Source organism: Harpia harpyja, chromosome 19 (assembly GCF_026419915.1).
Source record: "Harpia harpyja isolate bHarHar1 chromosome 19, bHarHar1 primary haplotype, whole genome shotgun sequence".
NCBI classification, from domain to species: domain Eukaryota; kingdom Metazoa; phylum Chordata; class Aves; order Accipitriformes; family Accipitridae; genus Harpia; species Harpia harpyja.
In genome coordinates this window covers 17837619-17864849 of record NC_068958.1, presented here as the reverse complement: position 1 = coordinate 17864849, position 27231 = coordinate 17837619, and the positions used below count along the sequence as shown (strand labels likewise).

At 61.5% G+C, this 27231-nt stretch overlaps 1 protein-coding gene and 1 long non-coding RNA gene across 2 annotated transcripts; one reads left to right on the top strand and one right to left on the bottom strand.

Moving 5' to 3' along the window:
• Positions 1–20788: 20788 nt before the first annotated feature.
• Positions 20789–23739, bottom strand: LOC128154760 (uncharacterized). The gene is made up of 4 exons (XR_008239419.1): positions 23629–23739; positions 22657–22761; positions 22228–22359; positions 20789–20917 (listed from the first exon to the last, which is right to left on the bottom strand). It is a non-coding gene; the product is annotated as an uncharacterized LOC128154760 (long non-coding RNA).
• EPS8L3 (EPS8 like 3) lies at positions 22116–27179 on the top strand. Its single transcript, XM_052815825.1, has 19 exons — positions 22116–22196; positions 22318–22391; positions 22473–22537; positions 22654–22809; positions 23611–23760; positions 23837–23913; positions 24366–24502; positions 24605–24678; positions 24769–24883; positions 24974–25038; positions 25180–25254; positions 25383–25531; positions 25624–25705; positions 25795–25832; positions 25924–26020; positions 26155–26295; positions 26395–26474; positions 26568–26700; positions 26788–27179. Exons 1-19 carry the CDS (start codon positions 22156–22158, stop codon positions 26803–26805), a joined length of 1767 nt encoding a protein of 588 aa, XP_052671785.1. The 5' UTR covers positions 22116–22155; the 3' UTR covers positions 26806–27179.
• Positions 27180–27231: the final 52 nt, after the last annotated feature.

Here is a 27231-nt window from a genome sequence, read left to right as displayed (position 1 = left end):
CGCTGCCCTTTATAGCGGCGCGGCAGCATGTGGTTTATGAGAAAGGGCTGGCGGCCGGCCAGCGCCCGCCGCTCCGGTCGGCCCCCTCGGATCGCCTCGGATCGGATCGGGACCTTCGGATCGGATCGGATCGGGCCCCTCGGGTCGGATCGCCTCGGATCGGGACCCTCGGCTCGGATCGGGACCCTCGGATCGGCTCGGATCGGGACCCTCGGATCGGATCGGGACCCTCGGATCGGCTCGGATCGGGACCCTCGGATCGGATCGGGACCCTCGGATCGGCTCGGATCGGGACCCTCGGATCAGATCAGGACCTTCGGCTTGGCTCGGGACCCTCGGATCGGATTGGATCGGGACCCTCGGATCGGATCGGATCGGGACCCTCGGATCAGATCAGGACCTTCGGCTTGGCTCGGGACCCTCGGATCGGATTGGATCGGGACCCTCGGATCGGATCGGATCGGGACCCTCAGATCGGATCGGATTGGGACCCTTGGATCGGATCGGATCGGGACCCTCGGATCGGATCGGATTGGGACCCTTGGATCGGCTCAGCTGGGATCGGATCGGATCGGGCCCCTTGGCTCGGCTCAGGACCCTCGGCTCGGATTGGGACACTAGCAGCACCAGGCACTGTGTGCGTGACACCCCCCCCCCCATCGCATGCACACGCACGTATGTGCACCCCTGGGCACACACACTTGCATGTCCATGCATGCCCCGGGCACGTGCACACATATGTGCACACACCAGGAACGGACACCCCCCCTGTATGTGCACACACACCCCTTGGAACACATACATGTGTACATACGCATGCACAGCACTGGGGCATGCGCGCGCGCACACACACACTACCATATGCACAGCACTGGGCCTTGCACATGTGTGTATGTGTATGGTCACCCTGGAAACTTGTACACACGTGCACACACACACACACCCTGGGGCTTGCACACACGTGTACGTACGTGCTTACGTCTGGGCACGGGTACCCATGCACACCCACAGCCCAGAGGCCTGCACACATGCATGTGTGCATGCTTACTCCTGGGCACACGCACACACACATGTGACACCACATGTGCATGCACACACACACCACCCACATACACACTGCATGTGTGCACACAAACACACACCCAACATGCACACATGCATAAACTCCTACATGCACACACGCTTGCATGCACACTTGTGTAACCACGCAGCCATGCACGCACACACCCACATTCCACACACACAGGGTTACATGTTTATATTTGCGGACAAACCACCAATTCACACATGCACCCCTTACATGTGCAGCTGTGCACCCACAGTCCCATATGCAGCATGCACAAACACGCTCACACGCATGCCAACACACACCCCAGTGCATCGGCGATGCCGACGCGCAGCCCCGCTGCAAATCTGTGCCTTGCTCCTGGTCCACACCATAAGTTTTCCTGCAGAAAATCCTGCGTGGGTTTGACAACCTTCCCCTCGCAGCACGTGTCCAGTTCCTCCCCAAAACCCGGCCGTCTGCAGCCCACCACAGCCGAGACGTGTCTGCCATGCACAGGGTTGCAGATGATTCAGGACCGGGGTGCCCTCACTGTGCTGGGCTGCAGGGCTCGTGGGTGCTGGGAGCAGCAGCATGGGGGGAATTTGGGGTGTCAGCGTGTGTAAGCAGGGCAGGAATGGAGGTGTCAGGGACAAGAGGATGGTGAGAGGCTCCAGAGTGTTCCTGCAGCGGCTGATTCTGGCTCCCGTGGCTGCTTTTTCTGTTGCTGGTGCCAGGCAGGCAGCAGGCACAGAGGTGTGTGAATGGGTCTGTGTGCGTGGGCATGCATGGATGGATCCCTGCGTGCAGGGATGGATCCATTTGCATGGGTGTGCGTGGACAGATCCGTGTGCATGGTTGGATCCACATGCGCACAAGCAGATCCATTTGCATGGGTGTGCACGAAGGGATCCGTGAGTGCACAGATGGATCCATGTGCAAGGGAGTACACGAACAGATCCACCTGGGGATGGATCTGGGGACAGAAAAAACACTAGCGTTGAGGTGCTGGGCTTGCAAAAAGCCCCATCCTCTGCTTTGGGGATTTTCCTGTTTGCTGCCTGTTTGTTTGCAGGCAACTGGAAACAATTAGTTGCCATGAGGTGAACTGTTGCCTTGCAAAGTGTTCTTCACCCCAATAGAGAAGCAGAAAGCACAATATTCCACAAACACAACTGGATGCAAGCGGCGGCCTGGGGCTGCGGCTGTGACAGGGGTGCAGTGACAACGGGGCCACGTGTCGGTGACAGCCACCACATCCGAGCTTTGAGGAAGCAGCGGTATCTGCTCTCTGGGGCCGGAAACACTGACGGGGTTTCAGAAGCTGCTGAGGGTTTTTCTTGGAGCTGAGATAACCCCAAGGAAGCGGAGGGCTGGGATCAGGGACCTGGCAGAGGAACGATGGGGATTTGGGGTTGGGGAAGAGCTGGGAGCCATCCGGAGATGGGGATAGCAGCGACAGCCCCAAAACGGCATCAAATCTCCACTGGCGCATGGGTGCCATGTGTGTCCTTATCACCCACGGGCGGCCTTAGCAACTGCACACAGATAAACGTCAATGCTGAGGATGATGGGGACAGGGTGGGAGGAAGGATGCTGGGCTTAAAAATGAGCCGTGCTTACAAAATAACCCCCTTTCTCCCCCCAAATGATGAGAGATTATCTTCCTTTTCCACGATGAGCTGTCCTGGGAGCCTCAGCAGTACCCAGCAGTGGGAGGACGCTGGGGTGGGCACCCCAGGGACACAGCTGGGTGACACCAGCCCTGGGGGGTGACTCACAGGGACCCCGTGCCAGCGCGTGAGGCCCTTTTACACCAGCTGAGGACCACGCTCCTTCTTATCTCCCACAAACTCACCCCCTTCTCCTCCTTTTAAGAGACCGGAAAAGTGTCACATCCCTGAGTCATGGGGTAAGCGAGCACGGGCAGGGGGACAGCAGGACAGAAGGATGGCATAGCACTCGGGTTAATAATCCACCCCTGCTTGACAGAGGCCGAGAGAGCAGCAGCTGCCTCTTTTTTTGGCAGGGAAGTGGCTTTTGCCCTTCCACCCGCCCCAAACCTGCTGAAATCCCTGAGTCACGGGGCAGAAATAGAGACAACATCAAGAGCGGTGGCGGGTGACAGCGGTCTCCGTGCCTGCACCACAGCCGGCAAAATTTGGGAGTGGGGCACACCTGGCTGTCCCTCTCCCGGTTGCAAACTGGGCCCAGTGACACTGTCGCTGCTCTGGTACTGCCTGGGGGCTGCTGTCCCCATCTCCCCCGCAGCCATTTCCAAGCCCTGAGGCTGTCACCCCGGGGGAGAAAGGCAGGATGAGGCTGTGGGGGCTTCCAGGCATGCTGGGGTGTTCCCCATGTCTGCTGGCCCCTAGCACAGGGGGATGCAGGGATGCAGACAGGGTGGATGCAGGACGCTCCTGGCTCCGAAGGGCCTGGACCAGGCACCAGTACCATCCCACTTGCAGCCACATCTCCTCCGTGTCTGAGGTCAGAGCATCCCTGGACCTTGACTCTGCCGCTCAGGGAGCTGGAGGTGATGCTGGTCAGGTAGCTTCAGCTTCAGCAATTCTCCCTCTTCCCATCCCCAATGGGAGCAGAAGTGCATCCCAACCCAATGCCTCATTTTGGGAGGCTTTTTCAGGCCAGTGAGCAGCAAAGAGGGGGTAAAACCTGCAGCACATCCAACCCCCCCCCCACCCCAGGCTGCATCAGGGGAGCAGCCTTGGGCTGCAAACGGCCTCTGCGGAGAAAGTTATTTCCAGCAAGAAAGTGCTGCAAACTCTTAATCAGTTCCTTCCCTGGTGATTCACCGTGGAGCTGGGACGCTCTCTCCGCAGCTGGTGGACGAGTCTCCCCAGGCACTGCAACAGAGCCAGGATCCCGGTACGATCCGGGCTGGAGCGGTGTGTGCCCAGGCTGGAAATCCCCGTGGGAAGGTCCCGAGCCAGTTCCTTGAGGAGCGGAGGAATGCGGGTGGCGGGCGCTCGCCCCGGCCCGCTGCCAGCGGTGGGGACTCAGGATGTCACGAGCAGGAGGCAGGACAAGGCTGGAGCCTTCAGCCCACAGCGAGCCCCCCGCTTCCTCCTCTCCATTCCTCCCATGCTGCCTGCTCCAGACTGGGACCCTCTGTCCTGCTCTGGACCCCCCCCTCCCCGTCCAGCCCCAATGACCCCCATGCTCAGCACACCCCAGCAGCAGCCCCCTCCCCATGGGGTGGGCACCCATGGGAGGGGCGCGCTGGCCAGATCTGGGTACAGGGGAATTGGTGGCAGTCGACCAGCCAGGCTGGGAGCAAGGGAACCGCAGGGTCAGGCTGTGTCCGGCTCCCGCAGAGAAAGTCCCTTTTTAGAGTTATCATAACCCGGGGTCCAGCCATCCTCGACCGCAGAGGCTCTCAGGGGACCTGCCACCCCCCCCCCCCCACTGCGTGCTGGGGGGTCCCTGGGCAGGGATAAAGCTCAGCCCCTTGGCTCAGAGAGGGGTTGCCCGTGCCAGGGGTGCATGTCAGGCAGTGAGGGGGGACAGAGGACGGGTTATGGCTCCACATGGGTCACCAGCCTGTCCCCAGCCCGCGTGGCCAGGGCTGAGTCACGCCAGGCTCCGGCTCCACTCCTCCCTCCACCGAGGAATGCAGCCGGAGTCGAAGCCAAAAACCTTCCCGGGCGGCTGCCCGCCAGCACCCACCGAGGCTGGGGGGACAAGGGGGGGGCAGGAGGTGCCACCGGCAGCCCCTCGCCTGCAGCCGTTTTCGGGTGGCGGCAGGAGGCTGCCCACCCCATGGCATCTCCATGTGCCCATGCTCTGGGGGGCTGCACCCATGGGTGCCTAGGGCTCCCCAGCACCCCCAGTATACCCTGGCCCAGGATGCTGGGCGGGGGGCACAGTCCCCGGTGTGCCCCATCCCCTGCTCAGCCCCACACAGGGAGCACCCACCAGCTTGGCATCACCCGGCCCTCGTGGCACGGTGCCGTGTGGGTGCAGCCATGGCACCCTCCAGCTCAGCCCAGCCGGAGCCAAGTGGGTGCTGACCCACAGGGGGGTCTGGGGGCTGCGCCGGGAGCAGCTGGGCACAGGTGGGGGCAGGCGGCCAAGCGGCGGTGGGGGGGACCGCGGCTCGGCGCCAGGACCGGGGGCAGGATGGGCAAAGGGCTTGGGAGCACTCCAGGGAAGCCCGGCCTCGGCGCCACGACGCGGGGGGACCGGCAGCACCCGCCCGGGGAGGAATGGAGGGGGGGGTCCCTGGCTGTCACCAGGGTCGGGCACGAGCTTCTGCCAAACCCTCTCCAGGATGCCACGGCCCTCAGGGTGCCGTGATGGATGGAGCCAGCATCATCCCTGACCTCGGCACGTGTCCAAGTGGCTAAATCCCCCCCTTTGCCCCCCAAATTGGGCACCTGCACCCCACACGGGTCTGGCCCCAGGCTGATGGGGTGGCACAGGGGTGCCACCCACAAAATCGGGCCGGAGGGGGTGTTTCGAGCCACCGACCCCGAACGATAGAGATGCTGCTGGGGTGTTGCGGGGAGGGTCTGGAGCCGTCCCGCATGGGAACAGAGGAGCTGTTTGTCCTCTCTGCCGGGGCTGGTTGTTTATCTGCAGCCAGAGCTGTTTACATCAGCGACTGGCCCTGATCTCCACCACAGACACACACACACACACGCGGGGCCCCGTCCCCGGCTGCAACCCCGGGTCCCCAGGTGCCGCCAGGGCTTTGCCGAGGAAGGAGGAGGAGAGGGGAACGGGTCAGGGTGTGCGAGAGCCCTGGTGAGGGCTGAGTCATGGCCTCATCCTGCTCCACACCCAGCAGCCATCCTGCCCCGCCACCAGCAGCAGCTCTCCCCCATGCAGGATCCGTCCCCGGGAGCTGCTGAGCTCCTTTCCCTGCTTGCATCCATCCTTGAAATCGGGGGGAACCCCCAGCCCCAAGAGACATCCCTGCCAGCCAAAGTGACACCCTGGGGGACATGGACCAGTCCCCAGGCGCTGCAGGACACAGCAGGGCTCAACCCCCATCATCTTCCTCGCTGCGGTTGGAGGGATGGACAGAGACCAAGACAAATGCCTGTGGGGCGAGCTGGATGGATGGATGGGCAGAGGGCTGAACAGACAGAAGGACCATCACCCACCAGACCCCCTGCAGCATGCAGAACCCCATAATCTTATTGCCCGATGCCAGCCCCAATCCCCGAGGGGTGGCTGGGGGCTAACTGGTCCCCGAGCAGGGCTTAGCCCCCGGGAGAGCCCTGCACCCGGTGAGGGACGTGAAGGGCCTCGCTCACTGGGGAAGGAGCCCTCGCCTCCCAAAAGGAAGCAGCTCCTGCCAGGAATTCGAGGCATTACTCAGCTCGGTGGCCGCAGATCAGCTGTTTGGCTATGCAGAACCTGTTTTTCATTAGCAGCAGAGGTTTTAGCTCTGTAAAGCTGCCTCCTCCCTCCTGCCTGCGGCTCCGGGATGGCCTCCGAGAGCCTGAGCCCTACCTGGGGGGACAAGATGCCGACGGCAGGTCAAGGGAAGCCGGCGGCGGTTTAGCCCTAATGAGCCTTGGCTGTGAGAGCTCCCCGTGGCTCCAAGCCTGGATCTGGCCCTTTTCCATCACAGGAATGTATGTCAGGAGGCTCTTCAGAGGGATCGTGGTGCTGGGGGAGCTGCCGGTACCGGGTATGCCAATGCCACGGCACACACATGCTGCAAGCCCAGCTGCACTGGCAGCCCGGTGCCCTGGCTGGGGGCCAAGTGGTTCATTTTGGGCTGAAAACAGGAGACTTGGAGGGGCTGCAATGGCTGGTGGGGGTGAAGGTGGTGATAAGGGGGTGAAGAGGAGTTTGGGGGTGTTGCAAAAAGCTCTCCAGCCTCGTACTTCTCCAGCCAAACTCTGCACTTGGGAAGAGTCTGGAATCCACTTGGGTTTATTAAAAGCATCCTTTGGGCTCTGGGAAGCCAAATAAATGCATTACAAACACCAACTCCAACCACCCGCTTCCAGGCAGCCCGGGTCCAGCATCACAAGAGGGGACACGGCAGGACTGAGTGCGACCGGCATCGTGCCGGCATCTCTCGGTGAAAAGCCACCAGCCAGCGAGCACAGCCTGCTTCCACCGCTCCCACGCTCCCCGACCGACGCCGATGCTAAACTCGGCCTTTCCCATCTCCCTCGCAGCTGGACGAGGTGCTCCTGCCTGGCTTTCCTCCCAGCGGACATTTCCCATCCTGACACCTTCGCCCTTTTCCCCATCCTCTTTCCCCCACCACTTGCAACCTCCATCTCCATCCAAGAGCAGAGCCAAGCAGACCCCAGCAATGGAGTGAACCAGCTCCAGCTGTTTGCACGTGGTTGGAGACTCCAATTTTGATGCATTTCCTGCTTTTTCCAAGAAAACTAATGGTCCTTCCAGCAGGTGAACTGTTTCCCTGCTCAGCCAGGGAGCAAACGCCCCGACCTGCTCCAGGGAGCATCGGCCATGCTGCGGATGCAAGGGTGAGGGGTTTAAGAAGAGCTGGAAAGTGGGGTGCTCATGCAGGCATGCAGCAAAGCAGGTCAAAAATAGGGTCCCACAGCAGTTTTTTGGGGGGACTATGGCTCATGCTTAGAGGAGGAAATGCTTTGGGGTAGCCTGGATCGCCCTCCTCCTGGCCGATAGCACCACATGTGCCCAGCCACCGGGTCGTGCACCTACGCCAAGAGCATTGTATCATCCCCGGAACAGCACAAACAACCTTCAGCCGCCACCAGAAAAACACAGGCTGATGCATCTTGGCATGTGCTGCTGTGCCTCCGCCCATCCTCCCACCCGGCAGCCCTCCGCCTCGTGGGACCGCCGGCAAAAACGGCCCCACGGCCCCTTTGAAACCCCATGGAGCAACACACTGTCGCAACAGGGTGGGCAGAAACGGTACCCAGCGAGGCTGAAGAGCACAAAACCGCGATAGGGAACCTGCAAGGGCGCTTGTGGCTCTGAGAGCAGGCGGTGCTTGGGGGGCCCCTTGCCTGAACCCCAAGTTTGGGTCACCTTCCATGTCCTTGCATGGGGAGGATGCAGGACAGGGGCCAGGGTGCCAAGTGCCTCCAAGTCATGGAGAGAGTCAGCAGCCCCCAGCAGGATTCCTCCTGCCCCAGGCAACGGGATGGACCAAGGATCCCCAAAGATCTTGGAAAGGCTTAAATTGAGGGGCTGAGATGAACCAGGCAAGTCCCAGCTCAGCAAGGAGACCCAGGCATCAGCCAGGGCCCATCCATCCCCCAAACCTGCTCCCAGCCATGGGGAAGGGGCTGCACACCGCTCCCCCTGCCCAGCGATGCCATGGGGCCAGTCTGCTACTGCTGCCCCCCCTCAGCTCTCGTAATTAAGTATAATCCAGCAGAATTTCATCCTGCGGCCACTGCTGTCACATCTGGAGGCTGGTGCAGTCTGCTTGTAGCCGTGCTTCATTTCCAAGGAACCACAAGAGTTTTCCATCCTCTTTTGATTAGTGTTGCGGTTCCCGCCTCAGAGCCCTCCGCCAATTTGCCCCGAGTGGGGCCGGCAGCACCATGCTTAACCAAGGACCTTGGCCACAATAACTCCAGGGGTCCCCAAGCATCCCTGATCTGTTAAAATTCATGATGACCCCCTGGTATGGCTGTGCCATTGGCTGGGGACAGAGCCCAGCTCCTGGTGGCTCTGCCGGGGAGGGTGGTGGCACGGCGATGGGGATCTGCCTCCTGCCAGCAAGTGATCCTGCTTGCCAGAAAACAACCCCAGGATGGGAATCGGCAGCTGATCAAAGGGGAGCTGCCCCATGTCCTCCCAAGCCAAGGGCTGCATGGCCAAGCTGGAGGCTGCACCAGGCTCTTACACACAGCCAGAATACCAGGGCTTTGCTCAGCCCGATGCTGGTGGCACTGCTCCATAGCCCAGTGACTGTCCCCAAGGGTGGGGGAGCCCCTGGGTGCCCCCGTCAGCCCTCCCTGGGGAGCACCCAGCTGCAGAAGACACTGTCCCCCTGCCCATGCTCCCCAATGGGTGGGATAAACCCCTCCAGGAGGTACTGGCTCTCAGGTCCTGGCCACCCAGCAGGTCCCTCCTGCTGTCCCCATGTCCCCAAGCCCTCCCTGGGCCCCATCCCCAATCATGGCACTGCAGCAGCAGCAACTCAGCCACATCTGGGGTTAATTTTCCATGCAAAGCCACATTCACCTCTGGGACGCAGAAGCTGCTTTGGGAAAGCCGGCGGGAGCGAAGGAAACAGCCCGAGGGCTGGCTCAGGATGTGGTCGCTTGACCAGGAAGAAAGTGGAGCTGGAGGGGCAGTGGGGAAGCGCTGCTGGATGGGGGCAGAGGCAGAAGAAATATCCCCGCCACCGCTCGCCCAGACCCCGCCAAGAACAGTCTCGTCGTGACCCTGGGGATGCGATTACGCCAAGCTGGAAACATGTCCTGCCGCCAGCCCAGGCTCTCCATGACCTCACCACCACGTGCCTCCGACGAGGAAGGAAAAGAGGAAACTTATCTTTTTTTTAAGAATAACCTTTGCCCAAGCTTTTCCTGGGGGAGAGAGTGTGACCCACAGCTAACACCACTCACCCTTTCCACGACAGCGAGCATCAACCCGGGGTGACGACGAACCCTCCCAGCCCATGCACCGCTCCAGCTCCGCTCCCGCATCCCCAGGCCATGGGGACAGATACAGGGACATCGGTTCCGGCTCTGCTGGAGCTGCAATCCACCCCCCCCAAACCCACCTCTGCCTTGTCCCAGGGGCACAGCCACCCCTCAGGGCCACCCTAGGCACTGGACGGGGTTGTTACCATGCACCTATGGGTGCTCCATCCCCCCCCACCCATTGAACAACCTTAATGCATGTAGAGGCGAGCTCGAGCGCCTTTGCAATGCAGCAGCTGGCATTGGGAAATGAGGCTAGGGGAAGTTGTGCCCGGGCTAATAAACACATCGAAACCGTTTGTGGTTTCCGCATGGGTCACATCCTCCCTCTCCCAGCCCCGCGGTGATGGCCCCCAGGGCTCAGCTCATGGAGGGCAGAGCCTTCGGCTGAATCCCCATCCCGCCCCAGGGACAATGCTGGAGCCACTGGCAGATGCAGGAAGGGAAATGGCAATTACAACAAAGGAAAATATTAATTCCTCCTGGTGAGAGTGGCACAGCACTGGAATGGAGCCCACCTCCATCCCCAGGGATGCCAAATTACACCTGGCCGCAACAGGGACCTGGGCAGGATTCAGAGCAGGAACGCCTCAGTTACCCTGAGCTGATGGAAAAGCTGTGGAAAAGCAGGACATGAGCTGGGATCAGCTCCCTGGGAAAAGCCCAAACCACTCGGAGCTGCTAATTCTTCCTGCTCAGCACCAGGTCTCTTGGCTGGGAGGTCTTGGGGTGGTTTGGCTTCACTTCAGCCCTTCCCCTCGCAGGTGAGGCTCGATGTCACTGTGAGGTACCTGACCCCAAAAGCAGCACCATCACTTCAGGGCAGGGGAAAAAAAAAAAAAAGAGTCAAATCCCAGGAAGGCAGCTGGAGCCATGGCTGCCCTGTGCCCCCCAGCATGGAAAAATGAAACTAGAGCTGCTCATGGGCTGAAATCCCCTTTTTTGGGGGGGGGGGGGGAGAGGTTTACAGCGAGGGGAGCTGAGCAGCACGTGGGGTGCTTCCCCATACCCCAGTCTCTGTCCTGAGGGGGATCTTGCTTTGCCCAAACCCCCCAGGCTGAGCATCTCAGGGCACAGATGGAGCCTGAGTGTCAACCCTCTCCTGAAACACCCCACGAGCCACCACGGCACCAGCCATATGGTGACAACGGGTGATCCCAGTGACTCGGAGGGAGGGAGCACGTGCCCCATCCCCACCTCAGGCCGCCTGCCCAGTGCCACCGTGCTGCCCTTGTCCCCATCCCCAAACCCGCCTCCAGACCCCGGCCTGGGTGCTGCGAGGACAAACACGGCTCCGAGCACCTCTGCACTGTGCAATACCCACAGCCACCCCCAACGTCGGAGGATCCCCCCCTATTTCAATAGGGCAGGAGACATTGGCAGGAGGATCACCTCCACGCTGCGGATTTAAGAAGAAATAAAGCTTATTCACTACCCATGAGGGTGCAAACGAGCTGCTGGCTTCTCTTTGTACAGCACCTGGCGCAGGGAGCAAGCAGGACCTGAGCAGCTATCGCAATAGAGAGATGGATTAGGATGAGGAGGAGAGCCCCAAAGCCTCTCTCCATCCCTCCAAAACCCTTTTAATGAGCCACGGAGGCAAATTTGTCCTCCCCAGTATCAGGAGCAACACTTGGCAGCTGGTTCCTCTCAGCTCCCAGGGCTCACCTGGTGCAGGGTGGCCGTGCAGGATGCAGCCAAGCGACAGCCAAACAGTTTTTTCCCCTTGGAGAGGGAAAAGCAGATCCGGGTTTGCTGCAGGGCTGAGCAGGGGGATTTTCTGGGGCGAAGCACAGGAGCATCGTGAGGGGACAAACTCAGCCTCACCAGTGGTGCTGTGTCTTCCACCACCTTTCCATTGGCTGGGTGACAAAGCTGTGCTTACAGCAGGACCACCGCTGTCACGGGGCAGGATACGTCCCCCGGAGGGGCTGGGGCAGGGGGCTGGGTTTGGGGGTGTCTGGGTGGATGCTTCGCATGCTGGAGTCACAAGTGCGTGTCCCCCCCCCCCCCGGATGCTGCTTTTGGGCTGTTTTCCCCCCAGTCTTCACACATTCCAGCAGGGCTCAGCTGCTGAGTCACACTTGGCTGTTGGAGGGACAAGAGACCTTCCCACTGCCTGCCCCCCCTCACAAGGAGAGACTCATCAAAACCACTCCAGGGAGGAAAAGCACTGGGCACCCTCATCTCCAGGGCACCCTCGTTAATGGGGCATCCACATCCCCATGGCACCCTTAGTAATGGGGCACCCACATTAACAGGGCACCAGCATATCTGGGACACCCTTATTAATGGGGCACCCATCATCTCAGGGCATCCTTATTAATGGGACAGCCACATTAATGGGGGAACCTCACCTCTGGGATCCCCTCATCTCCAAGACACCCTTATTAATGGGGCACCCTCGTCTCTCAGGCACCCTCATCTCCAGGGCATCCTTGCCTCCATGACACCCTTAGTAATGGGGCACCCACACTAACAGGGCTCTATCATCTCTGGGACACGCTTACCTCGAGGGCACCCTCATCTCAGGGACAGCAGCATCTCTGAGGCACCCTTATTAACCAGGCACCCATATTAATAGGGCAACCTCATCTCTCAGGCATCAGTATTAATTGGGCACCCTCATTATGCAACACCCTCCCCTCCAGGGCACCCACCCCTTCCAGAGCATCCTCCCCCACTCCCACCCATGCCCTGTTTTGGTAGCCCCATGGGTGCTGCATCCCCGGGGAGCATCCCATGGACATCAGGGCTGGGTGCCCCTGTGGGTACCCCGAAGGCAGCCGGAGCGTGCAGGGGCTGGGGAGCATCCATCGCCTCTCTGCCCCCCCAGTGTGTGAGCAGCTCCGGGCCTGGCTTTGTGCTTGCAGAGCTGGAAACCAGCTGTGGTTTGGAAAAAAAGAGGAAAATGTGAGTTTTCCTCCTCCGTAAGAATGAGACTGGGGGAAGGAGAAGTGGCTCTGGGTCCTGGGCGGCTTTACTTTCCTCCCTGCATATTTGGGGGAGGATTTTGTTTAGCTGATATAAATGATATTTGGGACACTTTTTATTCTGGTTTCCTCCCGGCAACAGTCCGAGATGAGTCAGAAATCCAAAATAAAGAAAAATAAATTTAAAAATAAAGGGAAGTGAAGGCGAAACTCCCACCCCTCTTGTAAATAATAACAGTGCAGCTTGTGCTGGAGCTGCCGGATGGAGCCACAGAGGCTGGAGCCAGCACAGGCACCCCGAGTGCTGGGTGGTGTCCTCAGCCAGATCCTGCAGGATTTTGGGGTGCTGGCATCACTGGCTCAAGGCCAGGTTATGCTGGGATGTGTTCTCCGCTCCATGCCCCTGCAGCCAGTGCATTAGGCATTGAGCATCGCTCCTCAGGCGGAAAAACCCCGCACCGGCCTTCAGCGCCGAGCAGGATTTTGGCAGGGTGATGGGCTTACTCAGGCTGGAAAGGACCCGGCCCGTCCCGGCAGAAGGGGAGGAGGTTTAACCCCTCCGGCCATCTCCATCTCGCCTTGCCATGCCCATCCCGTGGCGCTGACCGGGAACCGAAGGTGATGCCAGCATCCCCCCACAGTGCAATGCAACCGGCTGCTTTCCATGCCCCCAAAATTTGGGGCCAGGCGGGTGGTCCACGTGGGCATTTGAAAATAGCCAGCATGGTTTGGCCAGACACACTGCCCGGAGCTGCCGTGGTGCTTCTTGTCCTCGCCACAGCCGCAAATCCCCACCGTCCCTCTGAGGGGTTTTGCCAAATATGACCCCAAAGCGGCGGTGGGGCCGGGGCAGCTGCAGACCCCCCCCCGTGCCTCCTTCAGAGCTGGTTCCCGTGCCAGCATCTGGGTAGCCCATCTTGCCAGCTCTTAATTAACAAACGTTATCAAAACACCTTCTGGTTTGAGTGGTGCCGGCCCCATGGGTCGTGCGGCACTGTCGAGCAACGCTGTTTACAGCCGAAAAAACCCCGCAACGGCCTTTGGCGTCGGGTTTTGGCAGGAGCAATGGGCTTACTCAGGCTGGAAAGGAGCCGGCTCTTCCCGGGAGCAGAGCTTTAACCCCTCCGGCAAGCCAGGCTCCACCTCAAATGCATCTTCCTGAGACCTTTTCTCTTGGTGCGGGGTCACCCTTGGGTGCTGGTGGGTGCTGTGCACCCCAGGAGGTCCCCTACGACCTGCAATCTCCATTTCTGCTGTTCTGAGAAGCAGCCGCTGCCTGCGTGCCAGGCCTGGGTATATCTCGGTCCTCCCCCAAGCAACAAGATGCTGCCTGATAATTAAAAACAAAAGGGGGGAAGTTATAAATAACCAAAACAAATAGCCAAAAAAAACTAGCTGCAAGGGCAATAATGAGCACAGTGCCCTATGGAGCATCCCTTACAGGGTCCAAGCTGCCATGGAGCACGGCTTTCCTCTCCCTCTGCCCCCAGACTGCCCATGGCCCCGGGTCTTTGCAGTCTGCGCTCTTGATGTCTGGGTTTGCACCACCCTGAAAGCTAGAAGCATGCTGCTCTGTTATTTTATTTTATTTAAATGCAAGCTGACATTTTCAAGCAATTGTCTGATTTCAGCATCTGGAGCCAGAAGGTCCCTTTTTGATGGGCTGGGCTGTCTACGAGCCTGAACCATCCCAGCTGCCACCCCAGGTTCAGCCCTTCGCCGTGGCCTCCTCTGAAGGGCCCCATGAGCATCCTGCACCAGCGCTCCAGCCCTCACCTGGAGGGAGCCGAACCCCAGCTCCTCCATTGACATCTCCATCTGCCAGACCCTGAGATGGCTCAGAGACACTCACCTCCCTCCTGTCCCATAGACCAGGCTTGGCCAAGGCATCTCTAACCAGACCAGCGAAGACCAGGGAGGTCTAAATCTGCAGGCACCAGCTCAGACCCACCACATCCCTCCAGGACCATCTACATCCCCTACGAGCAATGACACAGTTTGCTCTGTGACCCCAGGAAGCTGCTGGAGGCATCTCAGGAGGCATCGGTCATCTTCCAGCTTCATGGACCTTGGCCTTCATCTCTTGCCTGTCCCTTAAAAGCCACTTTGGAGGCTGAACTAAGGACTGGGAGATGCCTAGATGGCAAAAATCACCCACAGAGGATGCGGAGGCCCTTTGCCTTGCAGGTCCTCTCCCCAGCCCTGCTGGCTTCTCCAGCCCTTGCTGATGAGGGACCTGGGGACTCGTAGGGATGTGTTGTTTTCAAAACCACTGGTGAATCATCTGGGTTTGCTATTTCCTTACCTTTGCCATGTCCGTTGATGGCATGGCCATGGGACACATTCCAAACCAGGAGAAAAAGGCACTGGCTTTTGGTTGAATTCACCCTGAAGATGCCACCTGGGGCTTGCAGATAGGAAGAGACCAGACACATGCCAAAAAAAGGAAGAGTGAGCATCCAAGCCTTCAGGGATTTGGATACTCTTCTCTGCAAGCTTTCACAGAGCAATTTTAGGACCTGATCAACCCCTTGCCAGCTGGCAAACAGTCTTGGACGTTCATGGCATCCAGGCACGCGTCCTTCCCGGTGTCCAGCAGAAGCTGCAGTGGGCTGAATAAGATGGATGAGCCAATGGTTTCTCCTCCCCAGCCAGCTTCCCACAGGAGCCAAATAATAGGGAAGGTCAAACATTTTCCATTCCAAGTGTTTATTGATGGAATGACATTTTCTAGCAAGAAACAGTCGCCTTTTGGAGGAAAAACCAGCCACGTGTGTCCCAGTAAGCCCCAACTGTGTCGGTCTGGAAGGAGTGCTGGGGGACTTGGGGCACCCGGACTCCTGTCCTGTGTCTCCTGTGGGATCAGGGACCATGGGCAAGTGTGGGAGATGCCACCTGATGGCAGGAGCAAGAGTTGGGATTTTGCTTGAAACATCTCATAGTGCTTCTAACCCTGCTCCAATTCCCCCCTTTCCAGCTCTGTGCCCTTTTGCAACCACCTTTGGCCCAGCTCCCATCCCTGAGGGTAGGAAGGACCCAAGGCACTACATTGAGGATGCATCCGATGACATGCCAGGAGGAACCCACCCCATCCGACGCCCTGGGAACCTCCTGCCATGGGCTTTCCCCACCCAGCTCACGCCACATCTCCCACCACTCCACGCAGACGGCATCTGGTTGCCCTTTCACAATTTCCTCCGGAGCTTCTTCATCAAGCAACACGCCATGAACCCGTGCTCAGCAGCACGCTCCTCGCCTGTCCCCTGCCTGTCACCTCACGGGTGGCTCCCAAATCAGTCCCACCGCCCACGAGATCTCTTTGAGCATTGACTCAGCAGCACATCACCTCAGGAAGGGAACCGCTCATCACAACCCACTGCGGCATCGCCTGCTCGCAGCCTTTTTTGGCTGCACTCTCCACACCCCGACCAGCTCAGCATCATGTGCTGCCATCACCCATGTGCTGCCTCATTCACTGCCTTTATCACCCTCCCTGGAAAGATATTGGTGAAAATGTGTTTTCCCTGAAAACACCATTGGTTGCACCACTTGACCCTGTTCTCCTCCTCGTCATGGCCCCAGGTTCAATATCTAAAGGCAAATCTCACAGTCAGGCTGCATCGGTCGACAGTGATGGGTTTGGGTCCCAGAATGGCTCCAGCTGCTCCATCCAGGTGAGAAACTTGACTCATTTTCTTCGAGGGAAGAGATGGGGCTCCTGGGCTTTGTTGAGCTCCTTTTGCTGCCGTGCCGAGACCCAGTTGGGTCCCTCAGCCTCCCAGGATGAGGGATTTGGTGGCTGAGCTCTGCTCACCCCCAAATTTGTGGGGTTTTAGGGGTGGAGGAAAGTTCCAAGGGCCAGATCCTGCTGCTAGAGAGGGTGCTGCTCTGGCAGGGCATGTTGGGAAGCTTTTGGGTTAGGTTCACCCCCAGTTTGGGCAGCGATGATGAGGAGGGAAGGGGTGGGAAGCAGGATGGAGGGGCAGTACCGGGGCAATGGAGACGCCAGCACTTCCCATGGGGGAATTCATCCCAAATGCCAAAACCGGAGCAGAATAAACACCTTTCCAAGCTCTCCTTGGGCTCGCTGGGGTTCCTGGGCTGCTCAGGCTTCCCTGCGCTCTGCGCATCAGGGACTCATGCCCCATCCCAGAGAGGGACACATCCACGGGCAGGGATGACTTTGGAGGTCCGACCTCCCTGACCCACCTTCCTGCCCTCTCCCACCCCAAGCCGTGTCTCCCAGCCAGTGCTTACCCTGGCACCCAGAGAATGGGAAACACCGAGAAGCACCTCCAAAGCCTCCAGGGACTTGCAGCTGTTCAGCCACCCCCAAACAGGCTGTAACCTGCTTGTTTGCATGTCCTCGTCACCTCTAATTAAACCCATGTGTTGCTAGTGCCCTTTCAGTCCCCACCACCTCTGGAAATCCCCAGAGTGTGGCCAGGCTGTGCTGCCAATGTGTGGGTGCTGCTGGGATGAGAGACAGTGGGGAGCGAAGCAGGACGGGTCCCACACATACAGGGGTGGCCCAGGGAATGCCAGTTTTCCCCCTTCACCCCAAAAGCAAGATGCTTTTTGCAGGTGTGTGGCCAAAACCGTGGGGGCAGCTGCTTCTCTGGAGGTAAAAAAGCTTTTTATGTAGCCATATGTGCTTTCCTGGGGCTCCTGCCCTGTCTGTGGGCTGGGATGATGGCTCAGGATTTGGGGGGACCCGAGTGATTCTTGCATCCCTGATGCTCTGCAGCCCATGCAGCTCCCTTGCTGCTCTTTTCCATTTCAGCCTCTTCAAAGCAAAAAAAATCATGGTGTGAAGGTTGCCAGTCTCCAGCTGGGTCCCTGCAGCTCAGCTGGGAGCCACCGGCCATGGGCATCAGCGGCTGAGCCGGGCATGGGTGCCTGCCACTCTCATAACCACCCAATGCATCACCCACTCACCAGCATCTTCTCCATCACCCTCCAGAAATGAGAGAGGAAAAAAAAAACCAGCAGCAGCTTAAAAAGCAGAGGAGAAGGCTTGCTTCTGGGGTGCTGCTTCTGAAAAGCCTTCGAGGATGTCACTGGAGGGATTTTGGAAAGGCAATGGGCTAGAAAAGCCCCAGAGATTTCTTCCCATTCCTCTGAAGAGATGGGATTCAGTGGCACGTGGGTAAAACCAGGATAAGCCAGAGCAATGAGGGCCAGGATGACCCATGGCCGCAGAGCTCATGGCCCCAGGCTCGGGGCTGGGACTCCAAGGGGCCTCTCCCTTGGGGTGTCCCCGAGGATGTTCCTGGGGAAGTAAGGGGTTCGGTGGTGGCCGTGAGCCGGGATCTCTCGGGATGGCGGAGAGGGAGACGCAGCCCCCAGCGACCCCCCACGGCAAAGGGACACAGCAGGGTGACAGGGACACAGCAGGGTGACGGGCACCCAGAGGTGGCTCTCAGCGCGGCACCGGCTCCCTGATGCCCTCCTGCGGTGGCCATGCCAGGCGGTTGCCTAAGTCCCTTGGCAGGATGCGACCCACGTCCAGCGCCTGCAGGAGCATCCCCCGGGCACCGCCGTGGCTGGGCACCCACCTGGGACTCCCCCTGCCCTGGGTCCGGCCCCAGCCCCACTCGTTCGGTGGAGAGGGGTCTAAAACCACGGGCAGAGACGGGGCACAGCGTGCCAGGGTGACCATGGACCAGGGACAGACCAAGCAGGGTGCAGGGAGGCAGGGTGACAGAGGGGCATCGCTGACCATCCCTCTGTCTCTTCCACCCCATCACCCCAAAACAGCATCCGAGCCCAGCTGCCGTGACAGTTGGGACATCAGCTTGTCACCGTCACCGTCAAGGAGACCCCGTGGAGGGCAGAAGGACTTGTGGTTTTGGACATCGCCGAGAGGCACATCTCGACCCTGGGGGCTGTGCCGTGCCGTGCCATTCCTCAGGCCCAGGGAGAACAATCCGACACAGTTTCCCAGCCCCCAAGGGGTTAAACAGTCCCCATGCATCCCCAAAATGACGGGGAGCCGCTGGTCCCCAGCAATTAGGTGGCAGGTCCGGGTACACCGCGGTCCACCCCACACTTCGCCTCGGTGACGTGGGGACGGATCCAGGCTGGCTGGTGGTTTGTGCCGCTGGCCGGCACCCAGCAGCCGGAGCCACAGCTGTTTTCCGGGACCGTGGCCCCAGTGGCACCTGGCCGGGAGCGATGTGTCACCGGTAATTCCAGGAACCGGTGGCTCTGTGGTGCCCCTCTGCCTGGGTACCCCGAAATCTGCACCGGCCCCGTGTGGCCCCTGGGGTAGGGCCTGATCCTGCGTCCCCGTTAGGGACAGTGCGGGTGGCTGATGGCTGGTGTGGGGCATCAGGCTGTGTCCCCAGGGCTGTTCCCTTGGTGGGTGTGGGTGTCCCCCCACCCAGGAGCTTTACAGGGCAGAAAAGGGGGTGCAGAATGGAGCCATTTTCCTCCCCAGAACAGCTGTGTTTTGGGGTCAACTCACTGATTTAGCACATTTTGACACTGGAGGTTTCTAAACCTGAACTGGCAAATGGCTTCAGTGTCACCCCAGGCTGGAGAGGTGGGAGAAGCCTCTGAGTCCCTTCCTGGCTCTTCCCAAGGGGTTTGGTGGCCCCTGGGGACTTCCTGAGCCTGGGGAAGGGCGAGGGGGACACGGTGGGGCTGTGCACGGAGGTGTCACATCTGGCCAGGAATCGAGGGGAAAAAAAAAAAAAAAAATGGGGGTTTTGTAATATTTCTGCAGCCGGCACCATTCCCAGCTTACCCAGTGGGGTGACTGGGAGGAGGTGGGAAGAGGTGGGGTGAGCACCCTGTCCCTGCAAAGGGGTGGACATGGATGGGCCATAGTCCTCCCCATGCCTTGGGTGCTGCCGGGGGGGCGATCAAGCCCACCCCACACTCATGATTGCCATAAAGAGCCAGGGAAGGAGCCGGATTCCTCCAGCCTGACGCAGCCCCTGCACCACAGCCAAGCCCGGAGAGGGGGTGGGATGCAGCTGGGGAAACTGAGGCATGGCCAAGCTTGTGGCACGGCTACGGCGGGGGGTATTGGGGTGCCTTGGTTCAAGCCCTGGGATGTGGCTTGGGTGCAGGGGGAGCTTGGGGTGGCCAGAGACACCCCAGGGTGCACAATTTGGGGCTCAGCCAGTGCTGCCGGCGTCCTCGGTTAACAAGTGCCCGATGGGGTTTGTTGTCCTCATTGCAGAGACTTTGCTTCCTCCTCGCAGCTCGTCACGCCTTCGAGGCCACCCTGGTGCTGGGGACTGTCACCAGGAAGGTCCCAGGCATCTGAGAGCCCTGGGTGGTGCAGGGAGCCAGCAGAGCTGGGGATCCTGTGGCACCGATGTTACCTACCCCCATGGCTCCCAGTAAGGGGTGCTGGGTGGACTGGCTCCCCGTGGGGTGCTGTGGTGGCACTGCACCCCAATGTGGCCCAGCACTGGCTGGTGGGTGGTACTGGGTGAACTGGGGAGTGGTCCAGGGACAAGCACGCTCCAGCCAGCCAGCACCCACGATCCTAAATGGATCCCAAATGCTGTTTAAATTGCCTCCAGAGCCGGACAGGGCCCTCCGGGGGGAGGGCGGGGGGGGGGGGCGTTTTGGCCCATATCCCAAGAGACCCCCCACTTTGCTCCCCAAAACTCTCCCCAAGCCCCCCCCTCCAGGCAGGGTGCCTGGTCCCTGAGAAGGGAGGAGCGGACAGGGGGACCATGTCAGGGGATCCCCCCAATTCCCTTCCACAGCAGTATATCTACTGGGAGGGGGTGCTGAGCTACTGGGGGCTGTAACCCCAAACCTCCCACAGGGACCGTGATGCCACAGAGCAGGCGGCCGCTTGTGTCCCCCCCACCCCGAGAAGTGTCACCCAAATGTCCCCAGTGCCAGGCACCCCGGTAGGGTCGGCAGTGCCAGCAGGACCTGCGGTGGCACCAGGCGCATCTGGGACCCTGCACATCTGGGGCCCTATATATGGGGGAGCTTCACATCTGGGGGCGGGGGGTCACACATCTGGGGACAGGGGCGACGTGATGACGTACTGCCCCCTGGTGGTCGCAGATGGGGACTGCACCCTGCCCCTCCCTGAAATGGGGAAACTGAGGCACGATCCCAACCCCTACACCCCCTCCTCTTTCCCTGGGGGGCCATTCCCAGCCCGCCCCCCCCATACCTTGTCCCCTCGGTTCTGCTCGTACCTGTCCACCGACGGTCCCTGAATACTCCCAAAGGGTGTCACTGCCTGCTCCGTGTGATGCTCTGGGGTGCGGGGTGCTGGGGTCCCTCTGTGGTGGGGCCAGTTTGGCCCCAAAAACCTGGAAGGAAAAAGGAGAGAGAGGGTCAGCTGGGATGTGACAGCCTGCGGGCCTGGGGGGGGGGGCAGATGGGACCCCACACACCCAGCAATGCCCTCGGGGACACGGTGGCCACAGTGGCCACAGCCCAGGCAACTTATCACACCCCCCCAAGCTGCACCAGGACCAGCCCAGAGAAGCCAAAAGGCTCAAAACGAACCCAAAACCCGCCTCACTGTGCCGGAGGGACGAGGGCCAGCGGGTCACCCCCAGTCCCACAGACACGAGCCCCGGGGAGCACCAACCACCTGGTGTCCCCCGGCCAGGGAGGACAGACTGGGGCCGGAGCTCTCCCCGGTGCTCCTGGGGGGGGCCGAGGGACAGATCCTGCAAAAGGGACCCTGCGGGATGGAGCAGGGCTGGACACGCAGTGGCAGGGGTGACCCCACGGTGCTGGGGACTGTGACCCTGCTGCCACCAGCCTTAACCCAAGTCATGGACGTGCATGCCGGATCCAGCTCCTTCTTTGGCACAAACCACCCTGGAAGGGTTTTCCCAGCGGCGACCGAGTTTCGGGGTGAGCCCAGGGTTACCTGCCAGGCACAGGCACAGAGGGCTGTGGCAGAGAGGGTTGGGTGCTGCCATGTGGAACGTCACCAAGGCTCAACCCCGGGGGGGGGGGGGGTCAGGCTGGCCTTGGGGTGGGGGGCACTCGGCCCATTCTGGGCTGCAGTCCCACCTGGGTGCCCCCGAGACGAGCAAGCCCTGCCACAGGGTGGGCAGCCCAGGGTGAGTGGGGTGGTGGCGGCTGTGCCAGGTGGTTGTACCCCCCCTCCACCGTCGTCGTCCCCCCCGCCTTGAAGCAGACGCCATCGGGCAAAGAGCAGGCGGGTGCGGTGCCGACGTCAAGCCTTTGCCCCCGCCCGCGCCACCTTCTGCTGCGCACTTCCAGCCTGGGCGGCCGAGTCAGCGACACCAGGATTGGGGTGAGCAGGGGCACCCGGGTGTCCCCCAGGACAGGAACCCCAGCTAGTGACATTGGGGGGGATTGGTTCTGGCCGCTGGGTGAACCCCACGGGGCTGGGATGGGGCAGGATGGGGGGGAAGGGGGGTCCTGCTGGGGACAGGGGCGATGCCACCATCCTGGAGGGGGTGGATGGCATGGGAGGAGCCCCAGGTGGTTGGGGACACACTGGGGGTGACACAGGGACCGTGCCCAGCCCAGGACCCCGTAGCAGGATCGAGCCGCCCTCGGCAAGATGGGAGACCCCTTCGGCCGCTGGAGCAATCCCCCGTCCCGGTGAGTACCCAGCAGGGTGGGGTGTCCCCACCTTGGGGACCCCCGAGGGCTGGGTGGGGAGAGAGGATCATGCTGCAGGGTGCAAAGGTCTGTCCTTCCTTCCTTCCGTCCGTCCATCCAGGAGTGAATATGACAACAGCTCCCTGCTCCGACGGTCCAACAGCTTTGCCCGCCCCAGCGGAAAAAGCATCTACAGTGAGTGAGGGCTGCACCCCAAAACCCCCCTGCTCCTGTCCCCAACCTGTCCCCGTCCCCTGACCCTGCATGCCCCTGCAGACCAGCGCAAGGACTACGGCCAGATCCTGCTCAAGCCCCAGAGCGATTTCCAGCACCACGTTGAGGTAGGAGACCCCCAAAACTGCCCCAAGCCCCCCAACCTTGCCAGAGTGCCCCTGGTTTGCAGCGTGTGGGGTGACGACAGGACACCCGGTGACACCTGGTGCTGTGTCCCCCCCAGCACCTGCTCACGGTGCGCCTGGAGAGGGACATCCGCAGCACCGATGACTGCCTGGCACGCCTGAAGGTGCTGGAGGCTCAGGGACGGGTCTGGGGGCAGGATCTCATCCTGCAAGTCAAGGACCAGGAATTGATGCTGAGGGATGTGGAGAGCAAGGTACCCCCTGGCCAGGGCACCCCCCCGAAGCCTGGTATCCCCTGGCCATGGCACCCAGCTTGGCCATGGCACCCACTCCGGACCCAGCACCCCCATAAATCTGGTGTTCCCCCAGCTGTGGCACCCCCTGCATCGTTGGCACCGCCATCACCCTGGCATCCCCCCCCACAATGGCCCTTCCACCCCCCCCTTGGCCCCAACACCCGCTCCACCCATGTCACCCCATTAATCCTGGTACCCCCCTTTCACCCCAGCATGCACATCAGCCTTTCAACACCCCCCAGCCCTGGCACACACCTTGTACCCCTAACCCTAGCACCCAACTGGCTATAGCACCCACCTTGGCCATGACACCTGCCCTGGACCCGACTCCCTCCCCCAAATCCGGTATTCCCCCAGCTACGGCACCCCCATAACCCCGGTACCCCCCCCCCACCTTTGCACCCCTACAGGCCTGGCACCCCCCTGGCCCTGGCACCGACCACAACCCTTGCACCCCTGTAACACTGACTCCTTCTATAAACCCTGCCACCCCCCAACCCTTGCACCCCTACAAGCTGGCACCCACAACCCTACCCCATGCCACCCCCCCCCCCAGCCTCAGCACCCCCAAAAGCCTGGTATTCCCCTGGCTATGCCACCCAATAACCCCACCACCCCCCATTAACCCTTACGCCCCCACAACCCTACAAGCCCCCCATGCCCTAGCACCCCTATAACCCTTGCATCCCCTTAGCCCTTTACCCCGGTTAGCCATTCGGGGGGGGGGCTGAGCACCCCATTTCCCTCCCCCCCGCCCAGGAGGAGCTGGAGGCTTACCCACTGGGCAGCGTGCAGGGGTGCTCAGCCGTGCCGGACATCTGCGGCTACAGCTCGGTGTTGGCCATCAGCGTGCAGGAGCAGAGCCCCCCGGGGACTAGCGTCCTGCTCTTCCACTGCGAGCATCTGGGGGTGAGCCCTGAAGGTGGGCAAGGAGCGGGGGGGGCACCCCAGGATGGGGGGGTTGATGATGGTGGGTCTGTGCCAGGCAGACGTCCTGAAGAGCAGCCTGGAGAAGCTGGTGAAGCAGTGGAAGGAGGAGCAGAGGAGTCAGTATGGGCACAGGTAAGGGGGTACGTGGTTCTTCACTCCCTCCCTGGGGACAGCCAGGCCTGGTCCCCCAAGTCTGCCCCCCCAAGTTGCGGGGGGTCTCCCTGTGGGTGAAGGATAAGTCCACGCTGCCCCCATGTCCCCCAAAGAGTCCCTCCCTGAGGGCGCAGACCCTGTTCTGCCTGCTCCCCTCCTGCGTCTTGGTGGAGACCCCCCTCAACCTCCATGGGGGTGGACCCCCCCTTTTGCCCGAGTACCCCAATTCCTGGCTCAGCACCCCTCCTACCCCCCTACCACAGGCTCAGCCCCCCTCCTACCCCATGCCCATGGGCACAGACCCCCATACCCCATCCTTGGGCTCAGACCCCCTCTCTTACCCCATCCCCACAGACACCCCCCCCCACCCCGTACCCCATCCCCAGGCTCAGCCCCCCTCAGCTCTCCCCTCCCCATTCCTCCTTGCCCAGGAGCAGCCTGGACATGCCGCAGAGCTCACCCCCCCTGTACGCTCAGGGTCCCTACAAGGCCCCGGAGCGGTGGGCAGAGACCCCCGCGCCCGACTTCCACGCGTCCCCCCAGCGTGGGCTGCCCTCCTCGGACTACAGTGAGTCTTGGATGGGGTTTGGAGCATGCCTCAGTTTCCCCAGGAGCAGGGGGTGGGAGTGGGGTGGTGGGGAGCAGAGCTGGGACCCTCTGCTGTCACCAGGCTTGCCAGACAGCCAGCAGATGCCACGGACCAACCCGCCGGACCAGGTCATGTCCAATGTGGACCGAGATGTCGTAAGTCCCATCCCACATCCACCCCACCTCAGATGGGGACACCCCAGCCCTCCGTGCTGGCACCCACCGGGTCCCATCCTGCTCCCGCAGGAGGTCCTCAACCACGTGCTGAGCGACCTGGAGCTCTTTGTGGTCCAGCTGAAGACAGCCCTGGGCTTGGTCAGCACCACCAACACGAAGAAGAAGAAGAAGATGAACAAAAAAGGTGGTGCAGGAGGGTTGTGCCCTTGAGGGCTGGCAGGGGTCCGGGGGGGTGTCCATCCCGGTGCCAGCCCCCCCCTCTCTGCCCCTCCAGCTCTGCCCTCCAAGGATGACTACATGGACTTTTTCCAGAAGGTGAAATATGGCCTCAACCTCGTGGTAGGTCCCGTTGGGCTGGATGCGACCCCACGGCCGGTGGGCATCCCTGGCCTGCCCCTGCCTGCTCCACTGCCAGGCTGGGGGGGGCTTCGTGGGGATGGGGGGGGCTGCGTGGGGACACCCTTTCTCCCCTCCACGCAGGGAAGGACCCACCGGCATGTCCGGGAGCCGGACCCCTCCGAGCTGCTGCATCTCATCTTCACAGCTCTCTCCTTCGTGAGTGCCCCCAAAAGCGGGTCCCAACCCCCCACCCAGCGGTGAGCAGGGTGGGGAGCAGCCCTCCCCCCCCCCCCATCCTGGGGGGGGCAGGTATGGGGGTGCTGCTCCTTCACTGCCTGCAGCAGGTCCTGGACCACTGCCCCAGCCCCAGCCTGGCCCCGGCGGTGGAGGCACCGCTGCTGGTGCCGGAGACAGTGGAGCTGCTGGAGAAGACCCTGCACCAGAATAACTACAGCACCTGGAAGTCCCTGGGCATGGCCTGGAACAAGAGCAGGTGGGGTCCAGCCCCCCGACACCAAAGCGGGGGGTCCAGCCTGGTAGGGGGGGTCACACCACCCACCTTGGCTTTCTCCCTGCCCTTTGCAGGGCAGAGTACCCCAACAGCGAGTTGGTGCCCCGCTACATCCCCGTCTTTTCGGATGGGTGGCTGCCCCCTCCGATGGAGCAGGTATGGCACGGGGGCGGGATGTCCTGCCGCCTGCCTCAGTTTCCCCAACTCGCTCTCAACACCCACCCCTCTCTCTGCTCCCTGCACAGTCACCCGTCACCAGCCGGAGGGACAATCCTGCCCAAGTGTAAGTGTTCCTGCTGCCCCGCAGATGCTGAGGGCTGGGGCAGGATTTGGCCCCCGGCTGGATGCTTATGCTCCCCCCTCCCCATCTCCAGGGCCCCCCTCCCTGCCCAGGGGCTGGTCCGAGCCCTGTACGAGTTTCAGGGCAGGAACCCGCAGGAGCTGAGCGTCAGGATGGGGGACACACTGCAGGTAGAAACCAGGGGGTCCCCCCATGGGTGCTCCTGGGGAGGAGGGAGCAGGGACCCCCACCCTGCCTGCTGGGGGTCCTAGAAGGGCGTGACAGCAGGGTGCTGCCCCCCCCGCCTTGTCACCACACACCTTAGGTCCTGGACCAGCAGAAGAAGTGGTGGCTGGTGCAGGACAGCCGGGGGCAGAAGGGCTACATCCCCAGCAACATCCTGGAGCCCCTGGGGCACGGGCACGGCGGGGGGCACGGGCATGTCGGGGGGCACAGCGCCAGCCAGGTGGGTGTCCCCTCTCCCCTCCCCTCCCTGCACCCCCACCACCAGGAGGGGGTAGCAGGGGACCACCCCGCTGTCCCCTCCCCTTGTCCCCCGCTCCAGGACAGCCCCCCCAACCTGCACCCCAACTCCTCGCCAGCGGAGGTGACAGCCTGGCTGAAGGACAAGGGCTTCTCGCGGATGTAGGTGGACCCTTGAGCCCCCCAACCCCTATGGCTCCATTTGGGGGGGGGGGGCCAAGCCCCGTTCACCCCTTACCGTCTGTCCGTCCGCAGCACGGTGCGGTGCCTGGGGGTGCTGGCGGGGCACCAGCTGCTGCACATGAGCCCGACAGAGCTGCAAGCCGTCTGCCCCGAGGAGTGGCGGCGAGTCCTCTTCAAGCTCTCCTCCGTCAAGATGTCCCTGGGGGTGAGGGACCCCCAGTCCCGTGCCCCCTCCCCACCCCGGGGCTCCCCCACCACCCACCCAACGTTTCTCCCTTCCCCTTCTCTGCAGATGGGCCCCAGGGATTGAACCACCGTGTCCCCCGCTGTCCCCACCATGCGCCTCCCAGGATGGAGCACCCCGGGCACTGCAGGACTGGGGGGGCACGGGGGGGACCCCACAGCCACCATCCCACCTGGCCCCCCAAGACAGAGAGCCACTCCTTGGGGGTTAGGGGACACGTCCCCCCCAAAGCCACTGATCACACAAGGCTGCTGGGACCCCCCACCTACTGCACCGAAGGGCTCTTGGGGACCCCCCCCACCCCCAGGGAAATGCACTGCCAGACCCTCCGTGGGGAAGTGGGGGGCAGGCAGCCCCCCTGGGAGCCGGGCACGGTAAAACCCGTTTGCACTCCACAAAATGTAAAGCGACTGCTGTAATAAATAAAGAGAGTGACAGCACTGGGGTTTGTGGGGGGAGCACCCCGGTCCCCGTGTCACCCATGGGCCACCC

What these genes read in the sequence shown, in the direction of transcription:
- EPS8L3 (XM_052815825.1), top strand. Translation starts at nt 22,156, where the DNA reads ATGGGAGACCCCTTCGGCCGCTGGAGCAATCCCCCGTCCCG. An exon ending in ATTTCCAGCACCACGTTGAG is followed by an intron (nt 22,538 to 22,653) that starts GTAGGAGACCCC and finishes TGTCCCCCCCAG; the next exon opens with CACCTGCTCACGGTGCGCCT. An exon ending in ATGGCCTGGAACAAGAGCAG is followed by an intron (nt 25,532 to 25,623) that starts GTGGGGTCCAGC and finishes TGCCCTTTGCAG; the next exon opens with GGCAGAGTACCCCAACAGCG.